Source organism: Bombina bombina, chromosome 2, assembly GCF_027579735.1.
Source record: "Bombina bombina isolate aBomBom1 chromosome 2, aBomBom1.pri, whole genome shotgun sequence".
Lineage (NCBI taxonomy): Eukaryota > Metazoa > Chordata > Amphibia > Anura > Bombinatoridae > Bombina > Bombina bombina.
The window spans coordinates 1,304,977,140-1,305,004,879 of NC_069500.1; the positions used below are offsets into that span (position 1 = coordinate 1,304,977,140).

Genomic DNA, 27,740 nt, shown 5'->3' on the forward strand with positions numbered 1-27,740 from the left:
GGAAAGGTGAATGTTTCCCTCTTTTTATTTGGCAGATTGGCAACAAATAGACGGGATCAGAGAACTATTGGAGAAATCCCTGGCACAGAGAACTTGGGTAGCTAATAGAAAGCACTGGACACAGTGGTGTGAGTTTAAAGCAGGTAGCGAAACGAGCGAAGAGGGCAGGTTTCTAGATTGGCTGATGCATAAGAAGAGATCAGGTGTAAAGAAAGGACAGTTAGCAACAATATTAGCGGGAATATCCTATTTTGTGCAGCTATACGGTGAGACAGATTGATCAAGGAAATTTAGAGTAAAAAAATTAGTGAGAGCATGGGGTGTAGGGGAAGAAAAATCTCTAGACAAAAGGGAACCCATAACTGAGAATAAGTTGGTAATGATGATAGAGGTATTTCAGGACATTTGCTTTAACCAGGACGAGGCATTGGTATTTAAAACTGCATTTGCGTTTGCATTCCATGAGGCGATGCGAATAGGGGAAATGTTACCAAAAAATAAGAAAGAGGGCAAAGGAGGTTTAAAGCAAAGTGATGTGCGTTTAAGGGAACAGGCAGTAATGGTGTTCATTAGGAAATTAAAGACGGATACAGCCGGAAAAAAAGGCGCATGGGTCAACATGCCGTCATCAAGGGGCGTGGCTTGCCCAGTAGCATGTGGTAAGGAATATGTAGAGGGTAAAAGGGTAAACTGGCGTACATTTTTTTAGTCATGTGGATGGTTCAGAGGTGACAATTTTCCAATTTAAAAAGGTGTTGAATATGGCGGTATCAAAGTTGGGATGGGAGAATGCAAATTTTGCTCCCCACTCATTTAGAATAGGAGCGGCAACCTCCGCAGTCGAACAAATCAAAAAATTGGGACGATGGAAATCTGCTGCATATGTCATACATTAGACTAAAAGGAGGGCAATAAAAAGGAAAAGAAACAGAGATATGGTGGAGATAATATGATGATTTAATAACAATGCCTCATTTTGATTTTGTTTCAGGGAGAGTGTTAAGGGTTTGGATTGTATGACATTCCTACGTGTATTGGGCACAGGCAAGAGCTGCGGCAGCTTGCAAGGCATGAATTTGTGTTTCTCACCAAAGGAGGCAAGCATAAGATGGATAGGCAAGAGAGGCATGATGTGGGCTGAACTAGTACACACAATACAGCAGGCTAGACAGAAATGGGGATGCCCTGATGTGCTAATCATACACCTGGGGGGAAATGACATTGGGGCTTATCCGTTAAGAGAGCTAGAAGAGAAAACCAGGGAGGTACTGAAGTGGCTCAGTGTAGTGTGGCCGATGGGGCAGTTAGTCTGGTCTATCATAATATTTAGGATCTACTGGAGGAATTCAGATACAAAAAGAGTGGGGTACAGATCGAGAAGGAATGTAAACCAAGTAGCAGCAAAAACTATAAGGGAAATCAGGGGCAGAGTGTTAGAGCATTCACTAATAGTAGCAGAAATGGAAGATCTATTCAGGCATGACGGGGTGCATCTCACAGATGAAGGGAACGACCAGCTCTTATCAGACAGCAAGATCTGGTAAAGGTAAGGAAAGGTCACAGAAATTAACTAAGGTTGGCTGAAAGAGAGAGCTCTTTTGTGGTGGTGAAATTCAGGTCTGGAATGTGGGCATGGCAGTGAGGGGGTGGGAGGATCCCACAGCATACACTAGCCTGGAGGGGTGATCTGGTGGTCTAACTGCTTGGGGCTATGCCATGGGTTCTCCTTCCCCCTTGCTGCCCCGCCACAGGTTTTTTTTTGTTGTCTACCCCCTGATGCATGGGACCTAAAGTTCATTTTGTTGTTTATGCTGTTGCATTTTGTTGATGAGTTTTGAAATGGTTAATATTATTGGCGAATTTTGTCCTCCTAGTTTAATTGCCGCTAAAATAGCAAAATTCTATAAACGTGACATTTCCATATTTCGCACAAACTGTTGTCCGTGTGTTTATTTCAGGTATATACAGGTTTACAGGGTTAAGTAATTTGTGGTGGTGTTTCATATTATTGAGTATGGAAGCAGATGAAGCCTCCAAAACCTTAAATAATGGAAGGGAGCGTATGCGACTGTAAAGGCATAAGGGATGAGCTTCTGGGCTGTAAGGGGTTAACTTGGTGCCTGGTGTTTGGAATATGAGATTCCTTTGTTGCATGCTATCTGGCTAAGAGATTAGACAGCAGTTGCCTATTGGAGATGAACTAAGGGGAGTGTCTTGTGTGGGCAGACAGGAAGTGAACAAACTAACCTTTTTTCTTTGTGTTTTCCCACCCTCCCTCCCTAGAATCAATAAAAGCAGAGGAGAAACAATTGGAAAGGTCATGAAAGACTAAGGGCAATCCTGGCACGGTTAGGGGCAGGATATTGTCTAGTTGGATGAATCCAGTAAGACCGCCCATGTTCCCCATTACGGGGATGAATGCAATGCATCAGACAGTGGCAGGTGACTTGTGTGGTCTATGCCAACTGGAGGAGAAGAATCCAGCACATGTTTTATATCCTGTGGATATCCGACAGTGGCAGGTGACTTGTGTGGTCTACGCCAACTGGAGGAGAAGAATCCAGCACATGTTTTATATCCTGTGGTTATTTATGTTGCGGTGACATTCAGTTCTGGCATGTGGGCGTGGCAATGAGAGAGTGGGAGGATCCGGTGATCTGGTGGTCTAACTGCTGGGGGGCTATGCCGTGGTTCTTCTACCCCCCTGCTGTCCCGCCACAGGGTTTTTTTTGTGGTCTACCCCTGATGCGTGGGACCTAAAGTTAATTTTATGGTTTATGCTGTTGCATTTTGTTGATGAGTTTTGAAATGGTTAATATTATTGGCAAATTTTGCCCTCCTAGTTTAATTGCCGCTAAAATTGCATAATTCAATAAACGTGACCTTTCTATATTTCGCCACAAACTGTTGTCTGCGTGTTTATTTCAGGTATTTACAGGTTCACAGGGATAAGTTATTTGGGGTGGTGTTTCATATTATTGAGTATGGAAGCAGATGAAGCATCCAAGACCTTATAAGATACTAGGATCTTTTAAAAAAACATAGATGCATGGGAAGAAAGCATAATTCTGTTGCTATATAAATCCCCCTGTTAAGACTTCACCTTGAGTATGGAGTGCAGCTCTGGGGACCAATTTTAAAAAGGGACATTGCAGAAGTAGAAAAGGTTCAGAGAAGGACCATAAAACTAATAAGAGGAATGGACGATTTAATCTATGAAAAGTGGTTAACTAACTAAATGTTGTCTGTTTACTCTAGAAAAAGAGCAGTACAATGGTAGCCAGTGCATTCAAAGAAAATCCCTTTGTGAGAAAATAACAAAAGCGATATACAGGTTTTACCGTTATTCTCAAAAAGCAAGAGAGGAATCTACCAACTCCTTATTGGTATATATCTAGCTCTATAATTAACCCACTGTTTCCAATCAGTCAGTAAGGGAATTTATCCCTGTATATAAATGTGTTGGATAGAGTAGGTGCTATGTAGTTCTGAACTTGTGAGAACAATACAGTAGAGGAGAACTCTAACTGAAAAGACTACATAAATAGCACTCAAAGGGTGCATTTTTAACTTTGTATTTTCCAGCAATTTTATGTTTATTTAATTAATAAAAGTTATATTTTAACGTAGAGCCATCCTGCTCACTTAGTTAACTCAGTTACCTAAGTTGCCTCAACTTAATAGTGCCTTTCACACATGATGATCTACTCCATATTAACCCTTTGAGTGCTATTTATGTAGTCTTTTCAGTTAGAGTTCTCCTCTACTGTATTGTTCTCACAGGTTTTACCGTTAATAGCTAACAGTTTATACAATTGCAATCTTTCAGGACTCTGAGGTCCCTTTCTTACCATAGGATTTTTAAAAAAAAATTGTTTACTCTAGCAAAAAGGAACTTGAGAAGCGATATGATTACTTGATTACTTTATATAAATATTTTCAAGGCCCTTAGTTGACATGAGCACTGTTGCAGTTGTTTGTGACAAGATGTCAAAATGTATAAATCTAGAGGAAAGATTTAATCTCCAGCAATGTAATCAATCAAATTATGGCACACCTTGCCTAAGGAGATAGTGACTACCAATTTCTTAGATAAATTTAAATTTAGCTTAGATATATGTTTGCTACAAACATAATTCAGGGATATGATTACTTTTGATAAATGGGTCAACTTTCTAATTGTGTAATGTAAGTTCAATTGTTAGCTTCTTTTATATGATTTAGGTAATCTCTGTAAAGGTTGAACTAGATCGACTTCTGTCGTCTTTCAACCTACTATCTTACTATATGACCTACAGCAAAATAATCCAAATCATTCCAAATGAGATTGCTTCTATGCAGAAAAAAATCTTAACGCAGTAGTACGCTAAAGGTTTAGAAACAGCTGTATATGTTTACTGAAATTCAAACCAATTAAGTCTATCATTGCTTTCTCAACATTGAGTTAGATGGTGGTGGACTGACCTGTTGAAACTTGACTCAAAGAAAGTTTAGGTACCTGCAGTGATAGAACACCTGAGAATTGCATGTTCCCAGCAGATAACTGGTGTATCTGAGAAGGCCCAGACCAACTAGATTGACATTTTTTTGACAACAACTAGCCAATCAACCAACTTTCTTAAGGGGGCTTTAAAGTGATACATTAAAATTACTTAAATTCTCAAAGGTGTCAATACCCATGAATTAAAAGGCAGTTATTTTTTTATGGATCATATCCACTAATCAGGACAAATAGTACAATAAATGGGGAAAGGTGGAATTTAAATAAAGAAATCTAAAATAAGTAATGCAGTGCAAAATGATAACCCAACACCAACCTCCAGCTTATGATAACATTTTGTTAGCACTCCCAAATTTGAGAGAAAAATTAATATTTTTCACTAAAACTAAGAATCAACCTTAGAAGAATGATCTGTATATACAGTAACTGAAGGTGGGATTGCATATAACAGCAAAAAAGGACAAATAAATACTTCTCACTATTCCTCCATACATCTTGAAAAACTTTGAACAAAGCAGGAAAAATAGAAAATTCAAGGATTAGTGGGAGGAAAATGCATCTATTTGTCCGGGGTCTGAAAACTGGCAGTGAAGGGCAGTATAGAAAAAAGATGGATGCCTACAAGTTGATATCAATTTCATACTGATCCAAGCAAATACCTATAACCAGCTTGAACTGTTTAACATGTTGACAGGCAAACATGCTCTTTAATACATGATGATGCTCAAAGATGATATCACACGATGCAAAATGTAAGCCTGCACCAAACCCACTATTTCCTTGATAACTCTTGGTAACTCACAATACTTAGACCTTAATAATCACAAGCTAATGTTCAACTGAAGTTCTCTGTCAAGATACGATGTTTATTTTATTGTACAAATACATAGTGAGCATTTACAGTAGTAGATACGTTATAGACTTGTAATTTGTAAGTGGATGTACTACAATCTGGTGCACATGTAACACTTATTATTATTATACTTGTTAAAGGGGCATTGAAATTAAATCCCCCCTAAACGTTTAAAGGGACATTAAACCCAAAAGTTTTCTTTCATAATTCAGACAGATAATACAATTTTAAACAACATTACAATTTACTTCTATTATCTAATTTGCTTCATTCTTTAGATATCCTTTGTTAAAGAAATAGAAATGCACATGGGCGAGCCAATCACAGGAGGCATCTATGTGCAGCCACCAATCAGAAGCTACTGAGCCTATCTAGATATGCTTTTCAGGAAAGAATATCAAGAGAATGAAGCAAATTAGATAATAGAATTAAATTAGAAAGTTGCTTAAAATGGTATTCTCTATCTGAATCATGAAAGAAAAAAATTGGGTTTAATGTCCCTTTAATTACATCAATTATAATAAAAAAAAACAATGTACTTTCATTTTGTGATTTACCTCCTCAAATAGTTTTTTTCCACTGCCCCTGATAGTTTGGAATGAATTCAGAACTATTGCCCAGAAACATTCTACACACAGATTGCTTTACCAGTACAGAAGCTAATTTATATTTGTTCCTAGTTGGTTATAGTAAAGAAGGTAAAAAAAAAAAAAAATATACAATAAAAAAAAATTGTTGTTTTCTGCTTTGTTATTTCCATTGACTCCAATACAATGAAATTCTAGCTTTAAAATATTAATTTAGTATAAAGTGCTTAATTGCAAATATATACTATGCATTTATTTTTTATTTATTTTTTAAATGGTGTCCTTTTAAATGTAAAGCCTCATAACTTATTTTAGCCACCCAAATAGTAAAGAATTGCTCATAAATTTTGATAAATTCCCCTTATTTTAATTTTCATATTTTATTGCTTTACTAAAGCATTGGACTGTCACAGGTGTTTAATAAAATATTTGGTCAGATACATTTACAAAAATGTATCTGGGTTGTTAGAAAGAAGATTATTTGTAAGCAATTATTAGGCCAGCTTTGTGTTCAAGTGTTAATTCAGTTGATACAATCTGCTATGCAACATTCTGACTATAAAGACAAATATTTGGTTGAAGCTTAAATATATCAGTACCATATACAAACATCATGGTAAATTAAGTCTTACAGCATTTTCAAATTGTCAAGTTTATGTAACCATTCAGGCAATTATAGTCTGCAGATTTATTATTCCACAACCTGGGTACATCGAACTGAATGGGAAATTGTACCTACTGTAATGTAACCATTTGCACAATGGTTACTGCTAAATAGTTACATTAGGGAAACTGCAAAAAAATGTATGTAAGGGACCACAGACCCTATATGGAGGAGGGAAAAAAAGCTCTAAAGAAAAAGGTGCTTGTGGTAGGTTGATGGCTTTGCACCAGTTACATAGGAGTGACAGAGGGAGGGGTGGAGTTGTTTGTGGCCTCCAGGGGGCTCCTTTGTATTGAATTCTCCACCAGCAGCAGCTGCAGCAGCCTACCAAGCTGCAAACCCTCGGGTCCATGCAAATACAGCCATCCATAAGTGTCAAAGCCCTGCACCCAGTCTCCAGCTCTTTGACTCCTGGGATCTGAGGCTGCGTCAAGGCACTCGATCTACTGCTGAGCACGAGTCAAACAAAGGCACCCTCTATACCTAGTAAGCTTTGTGCACAGTAACCCTTTATGAAAGCCTTTGTTACTCCACGCCCCACTTACTGAAAGAGAAGGTGTTTGTGAAGCAGAGAACTCATTAGGATCTGGTCCTGCTTTGGTAAGTGCAGCATCATTTTCATCATCTCCCGTGCATTATGTAGCATGTATATTTTGCAGTAACACCCATATAAATGAGGTTTTGAGTTGTTTATATTGATACAGGATGTTGTGCCTTCTGTTAACGCATTCTCTGTCACAGAGGAATACTCTTACTAAGTATAAACGTTGGTAATACATTTATTAGTGATGTGATTTGTATTTATTGTTCAGGTGATATCACTTGATTGCTCCTTGTACTGTATACTTCTGGTCAGGGAAGGTGGTGATGTCTCTGTTGTGGAAGGTACAAAATCATATTGTGTTTTATTTGTTTGCAGGAGCAATCTTTTACATTTTTAAGGATGGTCAAACTGGGAAATAATTTCAGTGACAAGGGCACAAAGCCTCCAATTTGTGAGGATGGATTCGACACCATCCCTCTTATGACCCCCCTAGATGTCAATCAGCTGCAATTTCCACCTCCAGACAAGGTACTGTGATATAGGTGCCTTTATGTGAGCTATTAAATCTATATCCTACAGTAAGGGGTTAAGTCACAAGTGCTATTGACACATTTAGTATACTGAAAGTCAATTGATTAATAAAGGAAAAAATAATATATATAATTTATACTGATCATTTTATTATTTGTGTGTGTGATATCTTTCATTATGAATTGCTAATTAAATTCTATCTGGGTTTTACAGCCCACAATTTAACAAAGCAGTAGATGTCACTCATTAGCAAATGGGCTCTGTTACAATTCACAGTTACCAACTGTGTTTTGGTTAATTGCCTTAGGCCTGGTTTAAATCCCTGTTTATTAACATACAATACTACAATAAAAGGAATAGATTGTATTTATTTTTTTAATGCTGTGGTATATCATGATGATGGTTACAATATTATTTTCCTTGTAAGTTTGACACATGACTGCTTACAATGTGAGCTCTATAACAGAAATAGCAAGGAATTATATATAGACACGTACGTATATATGCAATGGACATACAATATTTTCTATGTACATTTATATTGTAGATACTGTCTAGTAGCTATAGACTTGCAAGCATCTTTATGGCTCTAACACCTACATACCTTAGCATATCATAAGGTAAGTTACATTATCAGGTTATTGCAGTGGTCAGAGCTACTCAAATATTATTATGTTTATAAAATGTGATGTAGATATCAGTGAGAAAGATTTTTGAATGAGAATGTTATGATTAAAACTTCTGAATGTAAATATGTATTTCCCTTTTTTTAACTGTTTTGTTTGTGGATTTATAGAACTGACTATACATTTATGCATTGGTAAGAATATACTATTAATTAAATACAACAATGTAGACTGTTCTAATTATATATCATCATATACACATAATTTAGAAAAGTTTTAGTAATATCAGGGACATAGATAAAGGAGCTCATGCACTGACAGAACAATCACTGTGTAGAATGTTGCAAAGCTGGTGTTCTAAATCCTGCAGGATGCAGACATTGGAAAAAATATAATTTTTACAGTTAAATTACAGGAACATCTGGCAAAATACAAAATAAAAAGATTGCATTTTTAACTGTCCATAATATGTAAAAATTAAACTTTAATGACTCAGGGCATGCAATTGTAAACAACTTTTCAATTTAATTTTATCATCAAATTTGCTTTGTTTTCTTTGTATTCTTTTTTGAAAGCTAAACTTAGGTAGGCTCAAAATGTTTTCTAAACTGTTGAAAAAACGCCTCTTATCTCAGTGCATTCTGACAGTTTTTCACAGTTAGACAGTGTGTCATATAGATAACATTGTGCTCACTCCCATGGAATTATTTATAAGTCAGTGCTGATTGGCTAAAATGCATGTTTGTGAAAAGAACTGAGATAAGGGGCATTCTGCAGAGGCTTAGATATAAGGTAATCACAGAGGTAAACAGTATATTGATAGAACAGTGTTGGTTATGCAAAACTGGGTAATGGGTAATCAAGGGATTATCTATCTTTTTAAACAATACAAATTTTCAAGTAGACTGTCCCTTTAAGTATAGTGTGCCTTTAAATAAACATGGATAAATGGATTAAAACAGCAAGTCAGTGTGTTTTTACTCATTTCAATAATGTCCTATGTTAATAAGTTTACAAGATCATACTGTATATTAGTTATCAGGTCATAGTGTTAAGATATTTTCCGTTGAATGCAATCTATCTGTTTACAGGAAGAGTATGAAATCTGTTGGTTTTATTAAAGGGACACTAAACCCAAATTTTTTCTTTCATGATTAAGATATAGCATGCAATTTTAAGCAACTTTCTAATTTACTCCTATTAGCAATTTTTCTTCATTCTCTTGTAATGTTTATATAAAAACAGGAATGTGATGCATAGGAGCCGGCACATTTTTGGTGGAGAACCTGGGTTATGCTTGCTTATTGGTGGGTAAATGTAAGCCTCTAATAAGCAAGCACTATCCATGGTGCTGAACCTAAAATTGGCTGGCTGCTAAGATTTACATTCCTGCTTTTAAAATAAATATAGCAAGAGAACAAAGAAAAATTTATAATAGGAGTAAATTAGGAAGATGCTTAAAATGTTGTGCTCTATCTAAATCATGACAGAAAAAAAATTGGGTTCAGTGTCCTTTTAACACAGGAGGTAAAGACGCAAGAGATGCTTAAAGGGACAGTATACACCATAATTATTATTGTTTAAAAAGACAGATAATTCTTTTATTACCCATTCCCCAGTTTTGCATAACTAACACTGTAATATTAGTACACTGTTTACCACTGTGATTACCTTGTATCTAAGCCTCTGCAGACTGCCCCCTTATTTCAGTTCTTTTGACAGACTTGCATATTAGCCAATCAGTGCTAACTCCAAGGTAACTCCACGGATGTGAATACCAAGTTATCTATATGACGAACGTGAACTAACGCCCTCTAGATGTGAAAAAATGTCAAATTGCATTCAGATAAGAGGGTGGCCTTCAAGGGCTAAGAAATTAGTATTTGAGCTTACCTAGGTTTAGCTTTCAACTATGAATATCAGAACAAAGAAAAATTGATGATAAAAGTAAATTGGAAAGTTGTTTAAAATTACATGCCCTATCTGAATCATAAAAGTTTATTTTTAAATAGACTGTCCCTTTAATAGGAAAGAAGAAATCTTGTAATGCGCGTGTATTATTTAAAGGGAGAGTTAACGAAGAAAATGTTACATTATTTTCTAAGTTTAATTCACATTTAATTTACCTGCTTTTCTTGCATTTTAACTCTGAAAACTGACAGGTTGCAGTCAACCCTGCTGGATTCTGAACTCTGACCCTTAACATCTACACAGTGATTGCTTGACCAATATAGGAGCTTTTTTACATTAATTTTTATGCAGCTATTATGTGAAGCAGTTGCTGAGATATGTCATGTATAAATATAAAAAATAATGTGCTAGATTACAAGTGGAGGGTAGTTTGTGCTTGCATTCGAGCGCTAAAACTGTTAGAGTAATTTTTTTTTACTCTCGTATTACGAGTTGAAAGTAAAAAGTTTGTGCTCTCGCATTTGCAAAGTTTTGGTTACAGATAGACTTTGAGAAGTCACAAATGCAAAATCACATTACCTCATAAACTTCAATGGAGCTGAAAAAGTCATACAAACGTTGCGCTTTTAAATAACCGCAATCTTAAGAAGATAATATAGCATATTTCATAATCCATTGTTCTCCACATTGCAGAATATGTTCTATTTATTCTTAAAAGAGATTTTGAAATATATATCTGATGCATTTTTGCACAAATATATTTATACATTATATATATATATATATATATATATATATATATATACATATTGTGTGTGTGTATATATATATATATATATATATATACACACACACACATATATATATATATATATATATATATACACATGACTATACATAGGTATATGTGTGTATATATATATATATATATATATATATATACAGTATATATATAAAGGAATCGAAAAGGAATTGATGAACTGTGGGTGCTGACGTCTTCCTTTTGGATTCCTTTCTATTATTGAGGTGTGCAGGACCCTCTGATGTACGTGCAACCCATAAGAAACCACTTTTACAAACTTTGTACCTGTGCTGGACCCTCCATTTTCTATTATATATATAAAATATATTTATTTATACACACATATATATATATATATATATATATATATATATATATATATATATATATATATATATATATATCAATTTATTATTAAATAGAACATATTCCCCTATGTGCAGAACATTGGAATGTGAAATATTCACAGCAAATACACAAACACTGTATTAAATATAAATATTGCATAAATATGCTTTTACAGTCTACTTGACTGTAAATGGCTCCAATGTGTGTATATATATATATATGTGTGTGTGTGTGTATATGTGTTTATATGTGTATGTATGTCTGTAAATACATATACTGTATACACATATAAATACATATGTACACATATAAACATATTTACACATACACATACATATTTAGACATGTGTATCTATGTGTTAAAGCCCTTTGTCTGCCTTTTTTTTTCTAACACCTGAGACCTGTTATCTTTGAGCCCTTATAACTTTTGTGTGCAATTTTTTTAGATAGTTTTATTATGAGTGTGTATTTTTGATGTGTCTTGTGACACTGTGACTTGTGTAGCAGTTAACCAGAGCTCTGAAGTTGTGATAATAATTCTACCGTAAATCTTGATTGTGCTTATGCATTTGCATTTACTTTTAACTTTTAAACTGAGCTGAATTTAACTTGTGTGCAAACGGCCACAAAAATCCAATATCGCTTGCGTGCAAACAATAGTGCTTCACTTGTAATCTAGCCCCTTTTACCTTAAGGGGTCAGGAATCCCCAATTTGTTTTTTCATGATTCATATAGAACAGAAAATTTTAAATAACCTTCCAATTTACGTCTTTTATCTAATTTGCTTTGTCTCTTAATATTCTTTGTTGAAAAGCAAATGCCTAGATTTAGAGTTTGGCGCTAGCCGTCAAAATCAGCGTTAAGGGGTCCTAACGCTGCTTTTTACCGCCCGCTGGTATTTAGAGTCAGCCAGAAAAGGGTCTACCGCTCACTTCCTTTCCGGGACTCCAGGCTACCGCACATCCCCTTACGTCAATTGCGTATCCTATCTTTTCAATGGGATTTGCCTAACACTGGTATTTGGAGTCTTGGAAGAACTGAGCGGTAGAGCCTCTACCGACAAGACTCCTACCGCCAAAAAAAGTCAGTAGTTAAGAGCTTTATGGGCTAACGCCGGAATATAAAGCTCCTAACTACTGTGCTATAAAGTACACTAACACCCATAAACTACCTATGTACCCCTAAACCGAGCCACCCCCACATCGCCAACCCTCTAATAAAAATTGTTAACCCCTAATCTGCCGACCGGACACCGCCGCCACCTACATTATAGCTATGAACCCCTAATCTGCTGCCCCTAACATTGCCAACACCTATATTATATTTATTACCCCTAATTCCCCCCCCCTAACGTCGCCGCTACCTTACCTACACTTATTAACCCCTAATCTGCCGACCGGACCTTGCCGCCACTATAATAAATGTATTAACCCCTAAACCGCCGCACGCCCACCTCGCAAACACTATAATAAATTTTATTAACCCCTAATCTGCCCTCCCTAACATCGCCGCCACCTACCTACAATTATTAACCCCTAATCTCTCACCCGCAACGTCGCCGCTACTAAAATAAAGTTATTAACCCCTAAACCTAAGTCTAACCCTAACACCCCCCTAACTTAAATATAATTTAAATTAAACGAAATAATATTCCTATAATTAAATAAATTATTCCTATTTAAAACTAAATACTTACCTAGAAAATAAACCCTAATATAGCTACAACATAACTAATAATTATATTGTAGCTATTTTAGGATTTATATTTATTTTACAGGCAACTTTGTATTTATTTTAACTAGGTACAATAGCTATTAAATAGTTAATAACTATTTAATAGTTACCTAGTTAAAATAAGTACAAAATTACTTGTAAAAAAAATCCTAACCTAAGTTACAAATACACCTAACACTACACTATAATTAAATTAATTAAATAAATTAACTACAATTAGCTAAACTAAAATACAATTAAATAAACTAATCTATAATACAAAAAAAACAAACACTAAATTACAAAAAAAAAATTAAAAGAAGTTTAAACTAATTACACCTAATCTAAGCCCCCTAATAAAATAAAAAATCCCCCCAAATAAAAAAATGCCCTACCCTATTCTAAATTCCAAAAGTAATCAGCTCTTTTGCCAGCCCTTAAAAGGGCTTTTTGCGGGGCATTGCCCCAAAGTAATCAGCTCTTTTACCTGTAAAAAAAAATACACCCCCCCCAACATTAAAACCCACCACCCACATACCCCCACTCTAACCCACCCAAACCCCCCTTAAAAAAACCTAACGCTAACTCCCTGAAGATCTCCCTACCTTGAGTCGTCTTCACCCAACCGGGCCGAAATCTTCATCCAAGGTGCGAAGAGAAGGTCCTTCATCCGGTAAAAGTCTTCATCCAGGCGGCGTCTTCAATCTTCATCCATCCGGAGCAGAGCGGAGCCATCTTCAAAGGAGCCGACACGGGGCCATCCTCTTCAACCGACGACTGAACAACGAATGAAGGTTCCTTTAAGGGATCCAATCAGACAATCAGATTGAAGTTCAATCTCGATTGGCTGATCCAATCAGCCAATCGTATTGAGCTCGCATTCTATTGGCTGTTCCATCTATTGACTGTTCAATCTGATTGGCTGATTGAATCAGCCAATCAGATTTTTCCTACCTTAATTCCGATTGGCTGATAGAATCCTATCAGCCAATCGGAATTGAAGGGATGCCATCTTGGATAACGTCCCTTAAAGGAACCTTCATTCGTCGTTCAGTCGTCGGTTGAAGAGGATGGCTCCGCGTTGGCTCCTTTGAAGATGGCTCTGCTCCACTCCGGATGGATGAATATTGAAGACGCCGCCTGGATGAAGACTTCTACCGGATGAAGGACCTTGTCTGCGCACCTTGGATGAAGATTTCAGCCCGGTTGGGTGAAGACGACTCAAGATAGGGAGATCTTCAGGGGGTTAGAGTTTTTTTAAGGGGGGTTTTCCAGCTTACCACTACCATAAGCAACGCTGGTATTGAGAGTTGAAGGGAAGGTAAATTATGCTCAACGCTCCCTTTTCTGAGCCTAACGCAGCCACTCAGACAACTCTAAATACCAGTGTTGTCTTAAGGGTGCGCTGGGAAAAAAACCAGCGTTAGCTACGCGGGTCTTTACAGACAAAACTCTAAATCTAGGCCAAAGTTAGGTAGACGAGCAGCAACACACTGCTGAGAGTTTGCTGCTGGTTGGTTGGTTCACACATGTATAGTCATTGGCTTACCAGTGTGCTTTCTAGCTCCCAGTAGTGCATTGCTGCTTCTTCAATAAATGATACAAAGAGAATTAAGCAAAATTGACAATAGAAGTAAATTGAAAAGTTGTTTAAAATTGTGTGCTGTGTCTGAATCATGAAAGAAAAAAAATGGGCTTTAATCTAAGTTTTATGATGAGATTTTTTAAGTGGCAGATGACACCATATTAAAGGTATTTAAACCTGTTCTACATCACAGTTCTGACTCATCGTTCCCTGCTCTGTTTGCTCACAGGCTTGAATATAATAGAAAAGACAGCTGACAAAACAATATAGGCATGCAACTATTAGCTTTTTACCAAATTATATATTTATTTTATGTCCCTTTATTATTTAATCAGTCAGTGAGATGATTCAGTCAATTCAAAATACAGACCCTCTTATGGACCAGATTACAAGTTGTGAACTATTTAAAGCTCCCACTCAAGCGTTATTTGCGCTAGAAGTAAGTTTGTGCGCGTCAGGTTGTGCTGATATTATGAGTTGAAAGTAAACTGTTTTTGTTGCACACTAACCTGATGCAGGTAAAAAGCCGAACTTAGAATATTGCGTACTAACTTATTACCGCATAGAATTATTTTGTCCTCGCGCTGCCAACATTCCATTGAGGATGCGTGCGCAAGTGAAATTCTATTGGCTGATTTGAATAGCCAATAAAATTTCACTTGCTCTCATCCTATTGGCTAATTTAAACGGCCAATAGGATTTGAGTAGCTTTCATCCTATTGGCTGATTTAATTGGAAAAATCAAATCAGCCAATAGGAATTCAAGGGATGCCATCTTTAATCTCATACCCTGAATTTACAATTCAGTGTACGGCGGAGATCGTCTTTAATCTCATACCCTGAATTTACTATTCAGTGTACGGCGGAGAGGATCCTCCACGCTCCATGGCTCCACGGTCGCTGGTCTTCAGTTCCAGAGTCGCCGGTTTTCAGCTCCGCGGTCTTCAGCTCCGCTCCGCTCAGGATGTTCCTGGAAGAAGAAGAGGTTGCGCTTGATAGAAGACTTCACCGTCTGGAACAGGACCTTCTTCGCCGGACTTTAGGAACCGTGAGTACCAACTTGGGAGTTAGACTTAGTATTTTTTAAGGTTTTTTTGGGGGGGATTTGTTTTATTTAGATTATGGATGGGCAGAAAAAGAGCTAAATGCCCTTTTAAGGGCAATGCCCAAACAATGCCCAAACAAATTCCCTTTTCAGGGCAATGGGTAGTTTAGGTTTCTTAGTGTTAGGTCATTTTATTTGGGAGGGTTTGGTGGGTGGGGGGGGGGGGTTTATTGTTAGGGGGGGCTTTGTGTATTTTTGAAAAAGAGCTGATTATCTTGGGGCAATACCCTGCAAAAAGCCCTTTTAAGGGCTACTGGTAGTTTATTCTTAGAGTAGGGGGTGTTTTTATTTTGGGGGGTCTTTTTTATTTTCATAGGGATTAGGTTTAATTTTGATAAATTTGGTAATTGGATTTTTATTTTCTGTAATGTTAGCCTTTTTTATTTTATGAAAACTTATTTGTTTTTATTTTTTGTAATTTTAGAATATATTAGTTTATGTAATTTCGGTTTATTTAATGGGGTGTTAGGTTATGGGGTGTTAGGTTAGGGGGTGTTAGGTTAGTGTACTGTAGTTATTTATTTAAATAGTTATTAGCGTTGTGGGTTTTGGTGGTTTAAAGGGTTAATAAGTTAAATAGGTTTATTGCGATGTAGGGGTTTTACGGTTTAGGGGTTAATAATTTAAATAGGTTTATTGCGATGTAGGGGTTTTGCAGTTTAGGGGTTAATAGGGTAAATAGGTTTGTTGCGATGTAGGCATTTTGCGGTTTAGGGGTTAATAGGGTAAATAGGTTTATTGCGATGTGGGAGTTTTGCAGTTTAGGGGTTAATAGGGTAAATAGGTTTATTGTGATGTGGGGGTTTTGCGGTTTAGGGGTTAATAGGGTAATTAGGTGTATTGCGATGTGGGTGGTTGACGGTTAAGTGGTTATTAATTTTAGTTTTAATTGCAATTTTTTTAGGGGTGGCGGAAATATAGGTTAAGAAATGTTAGGTTTATTTTTGGGAGGTGGTTCAGCCAATAGGATGAAAGCTACTCAAATCCTATTGGCTGTTTAAATTAGCCAATAGCATGAGAGCAAGTGAAATTCTATTGGCCGATTTGAATAGCCAATAAACTTTCACTTGCTCTCATCCTATTGGCTAATTTAAACAGCCAATAGGATTTGAGTAGCTTTCATCCTATTGACTGATTTGAATTGGAAAAATCAAATCAGCCAATATGAATTCAAGGGACACCATCTTTAATCGCGTACCTTGAATTCACTATTCAGTGTACGGTGGAGATCATACAAAGAGGATCCTCCACGGTCCATGGCTCAGCGGTCGCCGGTCTTCAGTTCCAGAGTCACCGGTCTTCAGCTCTGGGTCTTCAGCTCTGCTGTCTTCAGCTCCGCTCCACGCAGGATGTTCCTGGAAGAAGAAGAGGTTGCGCTTGGAAGAAGACTTTACCGCCTGGAACAGGACCTTCTTCGCCGGACTTTAGGAACCATGAATACCAACCTGGGGGTTAGTCTATTCAAAATTAAACTTTCATGATTCAGATAGAGCATGCAATTTTAAACAACTTTCTAATTTCCTCCTATTAGCACTTTTTTAAAAAAAAAGCATGAATGTAAGCTTAGAAGCTGGCCCATTTTTTGGTTCAGCACCTGGGTAGCGCTTGCTGATTGGTGTCGAAATGTAGCCACCAATCAGCAAGCGCTACCCAGGTGCTGAACCAAAAATGGGCTGGCTCCTAAGCTTACATTCAAATAAAGATACCAAGAGAACAAAGAAACATGTATTATAGGAGTAAATTAGAAAGTTGCTTATAATTGAATGCTCTATCTGAATCATGAAAGTTTAATTTTGACTTGACTGTTCCTTTAATGCAATGCTTTTACTGGAAATGACTGATATGAAATATCAGTGCTATTTTGTAACTGTGCTTGGCACACATGCTATTGATTTATTACATAGGTTCTGTTACATATAACACTTCTATTTACTATATGATAAACTGCAACTCTTGAGAAAATGTAACTTTTCTTGAGAACTGGATTCCAAGTAAAATAAGTAGAAAAAAATCTGCAAAATACCCAGTATTGTTAATAGTCTTCTGGAATATAACTCATTGTGAACATTGTTCTGATGTTTATATCTTATCTACTTATTATTTAATAATGCAAAGGAATATTCTAATCGGTCTACAGTACAATTAAAATATATGTGTACTAAACACTGTGAAAGAAGTAACCTACCAAATACATTTTTTTGAAAAGAGTCATTGTTTTAGAAAAAGTGTGTTGTTTTGCAGTCCAGGGACAGACTTAAAAAGCCTTAAATATGAGCTTCTTTTGTAACCAAACAATAATAATGTAGAATGTTGCAGGGTTAGAGTTGTAACATCTGAAGGATGTAATTTTTTTATATACCACACAACTAATAGGAAGCAACAGTTTGATTTGAATGTACCTTTTAGAAGCCTTTAAATGAAAAAAAAAATGTTTTCTGTTTAAATGAAAAGGCATTCTTCCTTCTTTTTGAAAATGCCTCCAGAGCTTTACACTTCCCTTCAGATATGAGTACTTGTGCATTATGCACCTGTTTGTTCCAAATTTGCTGCCATTCAATGACATTTAAAGGGACGTGAAAGTTAAATGAAAGGGACATGAAGCCCAAAAAAATACTTTCATGATACAGATAGGGCATACAAATTTAAATAACTTTAATTTTCTTGCTTTTTTGTATCCTTTGTTGAAGTAGCATCAATGCACTATTGGGAGTTAGCTGATCACGATGGGTGAGCCAGTAAGAAAAGGCATATATGTGCAGCCACGAATCAGCGGCTAGCTCCAAGTAGTGCTTTGCTGCTCCTGAGTCTATCTAGGTATGCTTTTCAACAGTGGATAGCAAGAGAAATAAAGGGACAGTCTACACCAGAAATTGTATTGTTTAATTCCCCAGTTTTGCATAACCAACACTGTTATATTAATACACTTTTTGCCTCTGTGATTACCTGGTTTCTAAGCCTCTGCAGACTGCCCCCTTATCTCAGTTCTTTTGACAGACATGCAGTTTAGCTAGACTTTTAAAGGGACAGTCTACACCTTAGTCATCTTAAAGTTTTACCTTAGATTAAGCTGTAAATAGCCTTCTCCACATTTTCTATATCATGCAACAGGAACGGTAAAATAGATATTTTGAAATGAATATGGTTTCTGGCCAATTTAAAAAGGATGCCAAGCTCCACCCACTGATGACATCACGATCTGGGCTGCATATGGCTTCCAATCACAAAAGGCTCACTAGTTGGATTCAACAGTGTGTCAATGCTATTCAGCAGAGTGCATAGATGCAGCCCAGATCGTGATGTCATCGGTGGGTGGCGCTTGACAGCCATTTCAAACTGGCCAGACACAAAATTAATTTGAAAAAAACTTTTTTACTATTCCTGCTGCATGATATAGAAAGGGGTGCAGGAGACTATTTGCAGCTTAATCTAAGGTAAGACTTTAAGATGATTAGAGTGTCCACTGTCCCATTAAATAACTCCACGGGAGTGAGCACAATGTTATCTATATAACACACATGAACAAGCAGTGTCTAACTGTCAAAAACTGTCAAAATGCACTGAGATAAGAGGCAGCTCAACGGCTTAGAAATTAGCATATGAGCCTACCTGGGTTTATCTTTCCAAAAAGAATACCAAGAGAGCAAAGCAAATTTAATGATACAATTAAATTGGAAAGTTGTTTAAAATTGCATGTCCTATCTGAATCATGAAAGATTAATTTTGACTAGACTGTCCCTTTAAGCAAATTAGATAAAAGTAGTAAATTAGAAAGTTGTTTACAAGAGCATGCCCTATCTGAATCATGAAAGTAAAATTTGGGGTTTCATGTGCCTTTAAACTTTCATGATTCCGACAGGATATGGTTATTAAATGTCTTGGACTCATTTGTTGAAAAGCATAGAGAGACCTAGGAGCAGCAATGCACTAGTGAGAGCTAAATGGTAATAGGTAGCTACTCTAGGTTTTGCCAAATCGGCCATGTTTTCCTGGACAGTTATGAGTTACAAAAGCTGCAATATATGCGTTGAGGAACATGTATTATGCCTCTGGGCAGCAGACAAACAGTGCCCTGGACAGCACTATTCATGTTTCTCCCTGAACACCCTTCCCCATGTGTAACTCATAACTGTCCAGGAAAACATGGCCGAGGTGGCAATCCTAAGTTACGCACATGTGCCTCTTGTCATCAGCTTATCAGATGCGTTCAGCTAGGTTCTAGTGGTGCATTGCTCCTCTGAGCTGACTTCAACTATGTGTTTAACCCCTTTTAAAACACTATGCCAGCCATAGCGCAATAATAAAGAGCATCTTTTTATGTCTTTTTAACATGGACTGCCCAATCAAACCTGTCAGTAGCCATAATATATATATATTCCTCTGAGTGCTAACGACGGCATGGAGCCGTCGTCAAGTTTCACCCTCAGGTGCCAACAATGGCTCCATGCTGTTGCTTGGACTCACTAATCTTTAGGGGGGCCAGAGGGCCCCATCTCCCTTCACCCATCTGATCTTGCCTTCATATTGAAGAGCAGGCTCGGGGCTTCACACGGATCGTGATGACGTCATCACGCATTGAAGCGATGACGTCAACACACAACTTTATTTACAACTGTCAATTGACAGTTATGGAGAGATAGGGGCATGCTGCTTTGATACCTGTATCTTGGGTATCTAAGCAGCTACAGACCCCCAAGACCGTTGGAAAGGTAATCGCCTCAACTTTCCAATGGTGTAAATCTTTAAAGTGTAGTAAAAAAAATTAAAAAGTTAAAAATAAATACATTTAAAAAAAATGAAAAAAATTATAAGGGGGTCTCTAAAGGCACATAAATAAATATCAAAATTGCCTAGAGACCCCCAAAAATAGATTTCCCTTAAATAAATTAGTCCCTGTTTTTTTTTAAAAAAATACCAATTTAAGTATATTAGCTAAATGATTACCGTGGTAACCAGCATTACCAGAGTGATCACCTAGCTAAGAAAAATGACATTCCCTTACTAAACGGATAACGATATAATATTTGTAATCACATGAACACCTAGATCATGTGATAAATCAATGTTAGAGAGATGCTTTTATCAATGCTGCTCTCACTGTCTTGCAAAACCCCTGTATTTTTACTGCAAAGAAGCTTATTTTTTGTTGCAGTAAAAATTATATCTTTTCAAGCAGCATAATTTCTTTCAAAATATCCATTCACTTTGTAAAGAGAATTATGGCTAAGCGTCTGATGAGTGACGAGAAAGAACCTTATGAACTCTGACTTTGTTTCCTTCTCGGATGACACTAGATCTGCAAGAGAAGATTCTGACAGCGGCTTTGTCCCTGGTGCACATTTTTGGAAAGTACACCCCTTGGCGCATTAAACAAGGGGCTACATTTATATATAGCACAAAATTTGAGTGCGTAAGAAATAGCTGAACATGTCACTTTACTTAGAAAAAAATATTTTCTAACCAAAGCATCATATTCCGTACATTTTTACGCACTCCACTTTTGTACTAGAAATACATGTAGCCCCTCATTTGATGCCCAAAGGGGTGTACTTTATACAAATGTGTACTTTATGTACCCTTTTTAACTTCCCATGTGGCTAGAGCTGTTTAATTGCAGACATGACATCCTAAAAAAAGTCTAAAATAATTGTCTTTTAATTTTTAGGGGTGATGTCTGCAATTAGACAGCTGTAGCCACCTGGGAAGTTAAGATACAGTAATTAAAGTGCACATTTTTGGAAAGTACACCCCTTGGTGCATCAAATAAGGGGCTACATGTATATATAGCACAAAATTGGAGTGCACAATATATAACTAAACAGCGCACTTTGCTCAGAAAACGTTTTGTTTTTTAAACAAGTGCAATATTTGCTTATTTGTTACATACTCCAGTTTTGAGATATAAATACAAATAAACCCTCATCTGATAGACTTGGGATTGTAGTTTCTAAAAATGTATAGTTTAGTTGCCATATCTTAACTTCCATGGTGGCTAGAACTGTTTAAATGCCAGTAACAGAAAAATAAATTTAAAAACATTGTTTTTGATTATATACTAAATTGACATCCGGCAATAAAACAGTAGAAAAACACAGTAAAATGTTCTAAATTTTTACTTATTTTATACAGGTTATCTACTACAAATATTTATCCACACAGGTTTCGATGATAGAGTTTACAAAAATAAAATTGCATACAGTTAATTATTGAGTCAGGAGTAAAAATATACACTTTTTTCTAATGTTTTGCTTTATTTTTCATACATGATTACAAATACACATATAATATATTTTGAATTTGCAGAGTCGGCTGATTTTTTTTATATAGTTTGTATAGGTTATTCTCACAAAAACAACTTCTAAAAGTGTGTGAATGTGAACTGCAACAAAAAGCTCAAAACCAGCTTAGCACATAGGTGGGAAATGGCTTCACAGCCAAAAGGATATATATATATATATATATATATATATATATATATATATATATATATATATATATATATATATATATATATATATATATATATATATATATATATATATATATATATATATGTATATATATATATATATAGTTACAGATAGATTCATATTAAATATTATGACACAAATAAAAGTCAGAATATTCACATTAATGCCATTGATGCTCACTATAATATACAAAACCTCTCTTTGTATGTTTGTTGTATGATTGTAAGCCGATTATATTTCACCCGCAGCTAAGATTTACAAAAGCCTGTTTCTGAGCTTCTGTAAGGCTATAATGATAATAATCCTACAACCTATCCTAATATAACTGTGCTATCACATTCATGTGCAATGAGCCTCCAAGCTTACTGCAAACTTACAGCAGTTAAAATTACTGTTATCATCAAAATCAATATATTTACATTCATATGATACTGAAAATGCTTTTTGTGAAATGAGTAAGTTATGGATTCATATGGAGTTTTTAATTAAATTCCTGAGGTTAGTGTATAAGCCTTTGTGGTTACTATGGTTACCTAGTACCAACACTTCATGTGATTTTGGCCCTTGCAAGAAACATTCATCTGGGCCCCGTGTAACTAACTTCAGCACACATGGGAATTGCAATGTCATTGTTAATTAAAATGCAGTGTAATAAATAAATATGATGAAAAGCTTTTTAATGTGAAGCATTACTGTACCCAGTATTGTGCTCAATCGGTTAAATAAAGTTGGTTGAAAATGGACAAAACACCTGAACATGTATAGAAAACATTTTTGTCACCTGGCTTCCCAATACTGTTGCGACAAATTTTTAAAAATGCATTTTGACCACACCACCACAATACACTCAGCATATTAATAAATTCTGCTTTTGACTTGATTATATATTCATATCAGCCTCCTACCAAGCTAAAAATCAATTACATGATAATTCTACTTCACCGTTCTGTATGGCCTTTTTTTTTTAACCAAATTAAAATGTGATAGATAGCAAGTGATTTCTCAGCTGCAGAGAAAAGCAGAATTGCAGCCCAAGCTGGTAACTCTAATCTACGTGACATGCATTTGTGATAGTACATCATGTTGGAGATTTTCCATTTGAATAAGGATTTTGCATTTACAGTAAATTGAATAAAAAAAAAAACAACTTATTAATGATTTAACATCCTTGATTGTGTTGAAGAAGACAGCTTGTTCTTCAGAAAATATATTTTAGAGTTGATTTTATTTGCCAATCTCCCATTTTATAAACAGATTATGAAAACTGATTTAGTTTTTTTTTCCATGACATCAATAAGTCAAGTGTTCTACATTCTTAATTAAGTTATTTTTAATCCTCTAAAAGCAAAGCAGATTTATTTTGGTTTGCAGAAGAGACCTTTCATAATGTTTTCTTTTAACTTCACTAAAGTCCAGCTTTATTCATAAACTAAATAATAATTACATAAATCAGACCCAGACCTGCCAAATTTGAAAAATATGTCATAGTGTACATTCCTTTGCATATCTGGTAATATCACACACTAAAAATATAATATAGAAAATTATAAAATAATATGATTGTGACTTCTCTTTTTTATATATTTGAGTCAAAGTGGACAGTTATTTTTACCTAATATTTTTTGAGAATGAGATCATCCCCAAACATTTGAAATTTAAATATATTTTACTAAAAAAATAACCTTGTATTTTTACACACATACAAACAGACACACACATAGATACAGAGACACACAAACACATACATACATACATACATACATACATACATATACACACACACACATAGACACACACACACTTATGTTAGAAATTATAGAGTTTCTATTTATAGAAAATGGACACAATATATGATATATATATAGGTTATTTATTCATTTATATTTTAGTGATTTTAGTGTGTTGTAGATTTTAGAACGATCACACAGGAAAATATTTGCACAATTAGATTTTTCATTTCATAGTGTGATTTTACTTATCCATAGGGCCCCCTTCATTATTATGCAGATAGAAAGTTACCAGCTGGGGAGCCTGCATGCCTGTTTTTGGGGCGAGTGAGGCAGCTCCCACTTCTTACATTTATAATTGCACATGCAATTGCTTGTGTAGCCCCACCCCCTGCTCTCATGGAGCCAGCTGTGCAAGAGCAGGGGTTGTCAATCATCACTTGCGGTTCCAGGCTCGCATCAACAAACTTGCAGCGCAGGATGTTCTTGCTTCATCTGCAGCTTAAAAAGAAGCCCATAGTGTAATCTGGGAAATTACCTCAAATAGTATGTCATGCTGTCTCAGTGTGACTTGACAGGTCTGCAGATCCCATATAATTTTGCATCAGTACAAAATGACTAATTTGAAGTCTAAAACTGTACATTGTAAGTGAAGCCATCTTCTTATGTGCAGCAGTTTTTTTATCTAGCGCATCATGGGCACAATGTCTAATAACAAGCCATTCAACTACATGTAACATGCTCGCGCACTAGGTAAAGCAGGCGACAGCTTTACCTAGCACATGTAATTAAATGGTGCAATCGGGCATGCTGAGATTAGACAGTAAACCCGTAATGCGCTAGATAAAAACCCAGCCGTGCAGATAAGGATTGCCTTCTTTATGCGGTAAGTATAGTCTTTGGCCTCAGATTAGGCATTTTTTTTAAAATAGTGCAGAATTATGTAACATCAAACAAAACATTTTCTGTCCCTTTAATCTCCAGCTATGTAAACATTTGTATATTTCTCCTTGTAAATGATTTATCTTTACCTTAGAATGAAAGTTCCCCTCCTAACCAATACAACCTTTTTTTTAATGGATGTGGAATGAATATGCATTGTGGTACACACTGGGTCAGTAGCAGTGGTAGTTCTAGCACTTAATATTTAGGGGCTAATGGGGGGGGGGGGCTAATAGGAGGTGAAGAAATAGCACAAATTATATATGGAGCCCTTTGCAGCTACACGTGCATTTGGAGGTGCAAGCACCCCTCAGCACCCCAATAGAACAACCACTAGTCAGTAGGAGGAGATGAAAACTTAAAGGGACACTGAACCCAATTTTTTTTCTTTCGTGATTCAGATAGAGCATGCAATTTTAAGCAACTTTCTAATTTACTCCTATTATCAAATTGTCTTCGTTTTTTGGTTCAGAACTATGGACAGCACTTTTTTATTGGTGGATGAATGTATCCACCAATCAGCAAGGACAACCCAGGTTGTTCACCAAAAATGGGCCGGCATCTAAACTTACATTCTAGCATTTCAAATAAAGATACGAAGAGAATGAAGACAATTTGATAATAGGAGTAAATTAGAACGTTGCTAACAATTTCATGCTCTATCTGAATCACAAAAGAAAAAAATTGGGTTCAGTGTCCCTTTAAGATTATAAACCCTCCCCTTTTCTCTTTGCTTGAGCTGGTTTTGCACAGTAATAGATTAAACATATTAATTAAACAAACACATTTGTTTCCAATCACGACTCCAAATATATCTACATCTTAGTATGTTTCTTCTAATATGACATATTACTTTCCTTACAGGCTCACTGTCCATAGGTGCTTAAAGGCAGCCAGCTACCTGTGAGCTTCTGTGCAAGCATATTGCTGATCTCTATCCTATAATGGGCTAGATTTCAAGTGGAGCGCTAAATATGGCTTGCTTAAAAATTATATTAGTGCTCCAGGGAGTAATACCAAATAAAAGAAAATATAAATATTTATGTATAAGATTATATATATATATATATATATATATATATATATATATATATATATATATATATATATATATATTTATTTGTTAATATGTGTATATATGCACATTTTAACACATAAATATATATGTATATAATCATATTCATATATATTTACAGGGAACACACAGTTCTCATAGACCGCAATGTAATGGCACTCCCGCCAACTTTACCCCCAAAATACTGCCTAGTGCAGTTATTTTATTAAAAAACTAAAAATTTTACAAATACACTGTATTTTGGGGGCATATTTATACAATTAAACAGAGATGTGATCTCTAGTTAATTTTATAAGCGCTATTTGCTACCGCGAGCTCGTGGTAGCAATAATCAGCAACTTGTAATGGCTGGTTATTTATTGCGCGCCTGCAAACGGCCAAATTTGCCCATTTGCGGGTGCGCAATAAATTAGAGCTCAATATATCTATATAATATATCTATCCTATAATATACAAACCTAAACCACCTAGTATTCTCACTGCTTTGTCAAACAATGTGTTCTGCTGAGGTGGATTATCAATATGGCTGCTCTTGCAAAGCAAACACAAGTGGTTGTTAGATTAATGGGGGATGTTTTGAAGCTGAATGCTGGTGCATGGGATAGATGTCAAGCACAATGTGAAATAACTTCCTCTTCCTTTTGGCAGACCTTTCTAGCTTCAGAAATTATGTTTTCACTACAGACAAGGTTGCTAAGATGGAATTTATTTCAAGTTGTAGCACACCTGTTATTGAAAGCATAAGAATGTTGTGTATTTATTCTCAAGCTTCCTGGGGTTTATAACAATATTATACTGTCTTAGATCAAGTATCTTGTGCTGATTCAGGGTAGTACATCAGGGTATTAAAGTGGTTTCTGCTGGTTCAGTAATAAGAAAATAGATTAAAGTGTAAGAAAAGAGGAGATTACGTATTTTGCACTTGTTCCCTGGAAGCAGAGAAGGTGATTGATTGTTTTATGCAGGTCCTTGGGCAGAAGGAGGTTGGATGGTTTGTTTAGGTTCCATGGCAACAGCAGAAGATACTGAACAGTGAAATAGAGAGAACAGATTACAATACAAGGGTGCACTCAGTAGTTATTTATATGGAAATGGTGCAAGCAGTTACAAATAAATATCAAAAAATATATTCAAAGAGCAAGCAATGAAATATTTGCAAGCAAAAGCGTGACCCAAGCTGCACATCACATCCAAACTGTATTAATTGCAATGAAAGTGCTGATAGTTGCATAAGTTACACTTATAAGAGGCCCTCCCGCAATCTGAATATATATTATTCTGTATATAATAATATATATATAATATACCTGTATATAATTCAGGTAACTTGAATTATGTTACCTAGTAATTATCTGTGATCAGGAGTTGTGCTTTGCATTAGGAGTGAAATTAGTTAATTGTGGAAAAATGAAAGAAGAATTCCACCAAAGAAAGCAGTTTTTTCACTCTAGGCCCAGACTAAGGAGGTAGAAATGACCTACTATAAATAAAACATAACTTTTATTATCTTATTAAAAATGGGAAAATAAAATATTAAAAAATGATAAGGAAAATAGTATTAATATTGATATAATCTTGTGGTTCAAAATATCATTGTGTAAGGCCTAGGATAATTTATCTATGTGTTCTACAAAGATGTAAATTCACAATAGATTGAAGCACCAGCAGCTTGTAACCATAATAGCGGTATATTGCAACTCAGTTTGTGAGATAGTTATCTTGTTACATTGATATTCACTCAAATATGAATCAGCTAAA

At 35.8% G+C, this 27,740-nt stretch overlaps 1 protein-coding gene across 1 annotated transcript in view; it reads left to right on the forward strand.

Moving 5' to 3' along the window:
• The first annotated feature begins 7,067 nt into the window (after positions 1-7,067).
• NSG1 (neuronal vesicle trafficking associated 1) overlaps positions 7,068-27,740 on the forward strand; it is a 128,599-nt gene continuing 107,926 nt past the window's right edge. Inside the window, exons 1-2 of the mRNA XM_053700897.1 lie at positions 7,068-7,205; positions 7,525-7,677. Of these exons, the coding sequence (XP_053556872.1) occupies positions 7,549-7,677 (129 nt within the window). The 5' untranslated portion in view covers positions 7,068-7,205; positions 7,525-7,548. The remainder of the gene's footprint in view (positions 7,206-7,524; positions 7,678-27,740) is intronic.